This window comes from Phocoena phocoena, chromosome 15 (genome assembly GCF_963924675.1).
Source record: "Phocoena phocoena chromosome 15, mPhoPho1.1, whole genome shotgun sequence".
Taxonomy (NCBI): domain Eukaryota; kingdom Metazoa; phylum Chordata; class Mammalia; order Artiodactyla; family Phocoenidae; genus Phocoena; species Phocoena phocoena.
Genome location: NC_089233.1, coordinates 37,024,128 through 37,031,924, shown reverse-complemented (window position 1 = coordinate 37,031,924; position 7,797 = coordinate 37,024,128). Strand labels below are relative to the sequence as shown.

At 49.7% G+C, this 7,797-nt stretch overlaps 1 protein-coding gene across 3 annotated transcripts in view; it reads left to right on the top strand.

Moving 5' to 3' along the window:
- The first annotated feature begins 2,658 nt into the window (after positions 1-2,658).
- Positions 2,659-7,797, top strand: part of MAPK8IP3 (mitogen-activated protein kinase 8 interacting protein 3) — a 45,742-nt gene continuing 40,603 nt past the window's right edge. For all 3 annotated transcript variants that reach the window (XM_065893165.1, XM_065893164.1, XM_065893163.1), the window contains exon 1: positions 2,659-2,976. In XM_065893165.1, coding sequence (XP_065749237.1) covers positions 2,659-2,976 — 318 coding nt within the window. The remainder of the gene's footprint in view (positions 2,977-7,797) is intronic.

Below are 7,797 nucleotides of genomic sequence, written 5' to 3'. Positions count from 1 at the left end.
GGACTCAGGGTGATGGAGCTTCTCAGACTGCCTGCCTGGAGAGCTCCACTAGAGGAGGCTTCCTTCTAGAAGACTGCTGCATCAGGGCCAACTAACTGGACAGCACTTCAGAAGGAAACCCAGCATGGGTGACCTGACACTGTCTTCACTTGTTCATCTGAGAGCATGTTCCCAGAACTGGGCTAGGTACTGGCACCAGTACATCACCTATTTGTAGCAGCTGCTCCAGCTGCAGGCAAGCACTGAGGTTTTGGAGTGTCACAGCCTGTTTGTCTCCAGAGGTCAGGCAGTGGCTGAGTCAGAGGAGCAAGGTGGGCTCCCCTGCATTATGGTGAAGAAGTGGAAGACATCTAAGGGTTCCCTCTTCAGGTCCTGTGCCTTGTCCAGAAATACATGGCTCTTTGGACAGAGCGTAACTTGTTCTAACATCTTTGTGAGTTGAACCCTGCAAGGATGTCTACACCTCCTCCTATATTATCCCGTTTGTTTCTTCTGAACTCGTTATATTCTTAATCCTTAGCGTTCTTGGAGCTCATGAATGAAATCTTCCTGTTCTGTGTGTGACTACAAAGTGCTATCTAAACTTGAACTTAGGAAGAAATGAGAGGGACATTACAGGGACCTAGGTGAGTTTTTAGCAGGCATTAGGGGTGGATACTTCGAAGTTAAAGTATTGATAGAACTTTTGAAACCTGTGTGCCCAAATTACATTTTAGGGTCTTGTAATGAGAAAGAAAAAGTTGAATAGCGAATTATGTTTACAAATTGTAAAGGAAGCAAGTTCTAATTCAGTTAGCTTGAGCTCTCACGAGTATACTCGTGTTCTTCCGTAAGCATCAAGAATTATCCAGCATATCATTTTGTTAAAACTCCTTTTTCTTTAACCAGTTTCAAGTAACAAATCTGCCCATACATGTTAGTGGTAAAAACTAATAAAGTTGATGACAAGTCAGTTGGCCTCTGACTGTGGTAGTGGTGGCTGGCTTACTGTATTTGCTATTTTAGGAACTGAAAAGGGGCCATATTTCTTGGAAAGGCTTAGAGCAGAAGTCAGAAACATTCCCCAGAACATTCACCAGCTTTCTCTGTAACTTGCTTACCAGAAGAAATTATACATTTCATGTTTGTCCTGGCTTATTTTGATAATATAAAACAAGTCTATATTGCATGCTTACTATTTGCTAGAGATTGTACTAAGCCTCTTTTGTGATCTTCATAGCACTCCTAGTAGGTTGGTAATTGTTTTAGGCTCAGTTTTACAGTTAGCTAGGATCAAAACCCAGGCAGTCTGAATGTGAGACTGAAACCTCAGATCGTTTCTTAGTGGGGTGGGTGAGCATCCATACAGCACAGTATATTGCAAGGGGAAAATTGTGCAACAGTATTTAGGGCATCACCTGCAGGAACGTTCATTGGTGCAATCAGGTTAGGATGAACTCCCCTTGAAGCATCGCATCAGGTAAAAGGCAGGGGTAAGAGCATTTCTGTTAACACTAAGCTGTCACTCATGGGTTTATGATCAGGATTCATGCCACCTGTGTGGCCCCCAAAGCTGAAAGTGTCAGTCTTAGATTCATGGTGTCCTCAAGGAGAAAGAAAATGCAAATCAACTGGCTAAAAGTGGAAGAAATAAGGGCCTATCAAAACTGGTAGAATATAAGTAAGTCAAACAGGACAAATGGAAATTAAAAATATAACTGTTGAGGGACTTCCTTAGCGGTCCGGTGGTTAGGACTCTGCGCTTCCACTGCAGGGGGTGCAGGTTCCATCCCTGGTCAGGGAACTAAGATCCCACATGCCGCGGCGAGAGGCCCAAAAAAAAAAGCTGAAATAAAAAACTCAGCGTAGAGGTTAGACTACACATAGCTGAAGTGAAACTGGGAAATTTGAAGAAGTTACGCAACATCAGGACACAGAAGTGGACCAAGTGAGAGTTTGTTACTGGATTTTAGGATGAGACGGGCAACTTGCATTTAATTGGAATCCCAGGAGGGACCATGGAAAGCACAGCCGCTCTGAAGGGAGCTCTGAGTACCTACTGTGTAGGAGTACATACTGTTGTGCAGTGAGGCTACAAAGGCAAGTCACGTTTAACCAGGTCAGCATCGCGGTCAACTCCGGAAGGGAGGGAGGGGCGCACAAAGATAACGGCCATTTCTTTGGAGGGTAGGGTGGGCACACGGACGCTCGCTTAAGTCTAAACCGTACAAAGTCATTTGTATATACTTAGGACATAACGCTGTCACTTTGTAGAAGTCCACGCCTGCGTCGTGGGAGCTGGCAGACAGCTTCTCTGACGAGCCTGACCGGAAGCGCTCTCAGCCCCGCTCGGCCGAGCTTCTGGCGCGGGGACTGGCTTCCTCCTACGTTAGGACCCCTGCGACCTCTAGCGGCGTGACGCCGCGGGGCTCCGACTGGACGGGCGGGACCGCCCCCGCTGTCTAGGGGGCGGGACTTCCGGGCGGCGGGACTTCCGGGCGGCGGGACTTCCGGGCGCTGAGCGACGGGCGCAGCATCAGCATCAGTATCAGCTGGCGGCGGCTGAGGCGACAGCGGCTGCGGCGCAGGCAACGGGCCGCGGCCTGCGGAGTACGGGCAGCCAGAGCGGGCGGGCGCGCCGGCGGACAGCAGGCCGCGCTGGCGGCGGCGGTGGCCGCGATGATGGAGATCCAGATGGACGAGGGCGGCGGCGTGGTCGTGTACCAGGACGACTACTGCTCTGGCTCAGTGATGTCGGAGCGGGTGTCGGGCCTGGCGGGCTCTATCTACCGCGAGTTCGAGCGCCTCATCCACTGCTACGACGAGGAGGTCGTCAAGGAGCTGATGCCACTCGTGGTCAACGTGCTCGAGAATCTGGACTCGGTGCTCAGCGAGAACCAGGAGCACGAGGTGGAGCTGGAGCTGCTGCGCGAGGACAACGAGCAGCTGCTCACCCAGTACGAGCGGGAGAAGGCGCTGCGCAAGCAGGCCGAGGAGGTACGTGGGCCGGGAGGCGCCGGGGCCCCTCCCGGGGACCCCAGTCCTTCCCGGCCCGGGGACCCCGCCCTTAGCCCCCGCCCTGCCCGGGCCCCAGCTCACGCCCCGCCCATCCCACCAACGCCCCCGACGCCGAGCCCGGCCCAGGGGCTGATGCCTGGCTCCCCCATCTTCCTGGCCTGCTGCTCCAGCCAGGAACCCTAGCCCTGAACCACCTGGCGTCACTGGGGGACCTTGCATCCTAAACTGCCTCAGGTCTCCGTCTCCCCTCCATACCCACTTCTCATTGCAGACGCCAGTTCTTTTTGCTTTTGTGTTTTTCCGCAAATGTGTCCTAGACCCCAGTTACAACTTCTGGTTGCTGCAATTTTAATTTTAATTTTAAACCCTTCCAGAAAGGGGATTTCTGATCTTCTTATGGTTCTGCAGCCAGAAGAGGTGTTGTCAGATCTTTGCCTTATCCCTAATCCAATGTTTTGATGGTCTGTGACATGGGTGAATTTGGTGATTGAGGTAATCACATTACCAAAGCCACAGTTAGGCTGTTCCTCTGGCACCAGGTGAAAGACTCCAGGTTTCCGGAGGTGATTTCTTTGCCCTGTGGTTCCCTCCGTTGGGAATATTGTTAACTTATGTGGAAAATGCTGAGAAATTCCACTGTGGCTTCTGAGGAGTTAAAAGTAGAATTTTGAAGTATTTGATCGTGTTTTAGGATACCTCCATAACCTGGAAATCACTTATTTGTGAACCAGTTAGAAGAACCATGCATTGCAGGGAATACCACTTACCTTCATTCATTCACTATGAAATATTTAGCCCTGTTGTCAGACCCAGGTGGATTCAGGGGACCTGGGTTCTCATTCCTGCCTTGCCTTTGTGACCTTGTCCATGTCGCCTGCCCCCCTCTGGATTTTGATTTTCCTTCAGTCATATGAGTCAGTTGCCCTAGATGATCTCTAAGCCCTGACATTCTGTTGTTCCAGGCATTAGGTGATGGCTTTTTGGTTTATGAATGGGAAGTTTCTTATTAAATGAGCTAAATTCCTTTTTAACTAATTTGGATTAACACATTCTTGATTTTAGTATTGAAATGGAAGACTGTTTCAGTATTTTGGCTTTTTCTTAAGCTAGGACAGTTTATGTCCTCCTAGTTTGGTTTAAAGTGTGTTTATAAAAATTAAGAGTGCCTTGTATCGTTCCTACTTAACGGTGGTCTATGTTGATCTTGGGTTTTTTCATTCATCTGTCAAGAGGCTCTTGCCTATTGATTGGGGTGCCAGGCTCCACCAAAACTGATTTAGAGCTCTCAACTTAAGGGAGATGTAAGAGCTCGTAGGATTTTAGAGTTCAGAGTGGCCATAGGCATTTACTAGGGAAAGAACTGGCCCCAAGAAGGAGTGGGGGTGGACCAAGGTCACATGCTCTAGAAGAACCAGGCCAAGACGCAGTCTACCCTGACCCCTGGAGTGGGCTCTTCGTTCCATTGCTGTGGGAGGTCAGAGAGCGTACCCCCAGAAGACAAGCTCTGGGGCTCCCCTCACTGGCCGTGGGGCAGTGGCTGCCTCTCTCATGCTGGGCAGCACCTCCCACTTCTCTGACTGCTCTCAGCGGCCATTTGATGCCTAACTGAGGTTTTGAGTAGGTTTGTTTTCTTTCACTATGTACCTGTGTGGTCAATATAGTGGAAGAGAAGGAACTAAAAGGAGAAAGATGGACAACCTTAAGGCTAAGAATCATAACCATCTACCTTAAAAATTTGCTCTGCGTGGATGAAGCCCCTGCTCTGCTCTGCATGGTTCAAGTGCAGCCGCAAGCGAGTGTGGTTCTGGCCTCCCACTTAGGCCCTGGACTAAGAGCTGAGGGTGTGCATGTGGTATGGAGGACAGTGCCCTGGAGGCCGAGACCCATCCTTGCCCCAGCTATTAAGAGATGCTGAACAGAGAGCCACAGAGTGAACAAAACGCTTGGCTGGCCGGCATAGAGGCTGTGATTTGATGCTAATAGTATGCCCTTGGAGAGACCTCATGTGATGTTACAACCAAGAAAAGGGCCAAAATCTGTAACCATTTTGGCATTCTAGCTCATTTACTAAATCCAGTAGACATTCATTTTCAGTTTTGTGGAAAAGACCAGTGTACACTGTGGCCTGGCTTCTTTTTCCACACAGGGCATGAGATCCTAGATGTGTGTCTGATAACACGGGAGGCTGAACAGCATGGGCTGCAGGCGTGTGCATGATGCAGAGTAGCTTCTGCCTCCCCGGCCACTCTGCTCAAGAAGGCTTAGTCAGAGCTGAGTAACCTGAGCCGCCTGCAGCCTTCCTAGCACACAGAATCTGCAGATTTAAAAAGAAAGAGCCTTGAGCAGAGCAAACACCTCTGCCCGCTACATCTTGCCTGTAATAACCGCAGTGAGAGATTGCGAGTCTGTTCTGGTCCCAGGGTGACTCTCTCGACGGGAGTGACGGTAGCTAGAGGTGGTGGGGTCCAGGGAGGGGGGCCAGGCCCCAGAGTTTGCAGATGCTTGAGTGTCAGCCTCGCCTTTGGGAGCTGCACACCCTGTGACCAGTCTCCCCCTCTCTGGCCCCACTGGCCGCTTCGGTAAAGTGCGTGGGTTGCCAGACGTGGCAAGTTTCTTTCATGTCAAGTGCCAAGTCCCGTGATTGGCTGTTGTTTACCTGGAGAATTGCAACAAGGCAGATCTACCCAAGCCAGGGAAGAGCACCTTGATGGGGCAGCCTCGGGTGGCAAGTGTGGGGCATCTCAGTCTCTGACTGTGCGGGTTTTATGCTTGTCATCGAGACCAGTGAGTCCCGCTCAGACTTGCAGAGCTAAATGGATGTTGCTGGCATCTAAAACCTCTACAGAGACCTTAAAAATGCTGAAACTGTATCCAATACAAAGTTTTGAAAACCCACTGAGTCCTTTCCCATTAGAAAAGAAGGCTGGAAGTGGGCATTTGACCAGGATGGCCAGGAGCGAGTGGGCGCCCCTGGGCAGTGCTGCCCACCGTGGCCCCCAGGGAGGAGGGAGCAGAGGACTCCATTCACTCCAGTCCTGAGCAGCAAAGAGCCTTCCTCGCAGGGATCAAGTATTAGGCTTACAGGAGGAAAAACAGTGTTTGAGAGACAAGGTGTGAGTTTAGTAGCCATCATTCACCTTAAAGTCTTCTTGGCCCTAAGGAAACTACTGGTAACATCCCCCACTCATCACAAGCAACTCAAGTGGACGTTCTGTCCATGAGACATGGCTGTGGGTATTTGCTGATACCTCAGTGTCTGGTGCTGTGTAAGGAAAGCATCCAACTGGAAAGTTTTACCCAAAACTGTGTTTTTCTAGTTGTACAAAAGTAATGCATTTTGTAGAAGAATATTTGGACAGGATGAAGCTGGAGGGGGCAGAAGCCATCATTCTACTGTATAGAGATGATCATTTGGCATTTTTTATAAGTGAATTAATATATTGAATCAGAAGTTTTTCTTGTATCCCATATTACAAATAGTAAATTCACCCCAGCTTAGACAAAGTATGCAATTTCTTCTGCTGCCGTGTTGTCGTATTAAAAGACAGGTTTTTGTTTTGTTTTGTTTTGTTTTGGGTTTTTTTGGCCGTGCCACACTCAGCATGTGGGATCCCAGTTCCCTGACCAGGGATCGAACCTGTGTCCACTGTGGTGGAAGCGTGGAGTCCTAATCGCTGGACCACCAGGGAAGTCCCAGGACAGTTTTTTTCAATTGTTAACTTTTTTTAGATGAAGCCATTAAGATTTGGTGCCCAGAGCTGCCTTTCCTCGTTGCCTCTAAATACTGGTCCATTATAGCTCTCTTACTAGAGTCACCAGGAGTACAACAGACTCTCCCTAAAAAATGGGAACAAATAGGCACAGGAGAGGGCTTGCCTGGTGGTGCAGTGGTTAAGAATCCACCTGCCAATGCAGAGAACATAGGTTCAAGCCCTGGTCAGGGAAGATCCCACATGCCGTGGAGCAGCTAAGCCCATGCACCACAACTACTGAGCCTGCGCTCTAAAGCCCGCGAGCCACAACTACTGAGCCCGCGTGCCGCAATTACTGAAGCCCGCGCACCTAGAGTCCCTGCTCTGCAACAAGAGAAGCCACTGCCATGAGAAGCCAGCACACTGCACTGAAGAGTAGCCCCCACTCGCCGCAACTAGAGAAAGCCGCGCTCAGCAACAAAGAACCAATGCAGCCAAAATTAAATAAAAGTAAATTAAATTTAAAAAAACAAATAGGCACAGGAGAGCAGAGAGAGGCGCTTTCCAGCCAGAGAGACCAGAACATGCGGAATAAGCCCCACCGCCCTGCCAGGCTCACCCAGCGGGAACCCTTGGAACCCTCAAAGCCCTGTGGTGGCCGTTAGGCAGCGGGGCAGGGACTGGGGCAAGTTAGTTCTCCCAAAACTAGAATTTCTAAGTTAAATTTTAAATCTGTCTTTTTTTAAAGTTTGTGTTTTGGAATAATTTATAGAAAAATATAGAAATAATTTATGGACAATCTCACCCAGATTCCCCAAGGTGAACATTTTTCCACATTACTCTTCTCTCTCCATCTCCCTCCCTCCCTCCTGCTCTGCTAAGACCTGAGGGCTCCTGCAAGTCCTATGGTGTCCTCAGTTCCCGATCCTCACTTTGTGCTTTTTACAACCTTGATGATGTGATATCACAGGCCAGTTATCTTGCAGGATGTCCCTTAGTTTGGCTTTTGTGTGACCTCATGGCCAGTTGCAGGATAGAAGCTGGGGAGGGGCACTCGTGTGGGGGGCAGGGTCCCTTTTCCCAAGGGTGGTCAGCAGCCAGATGGCTC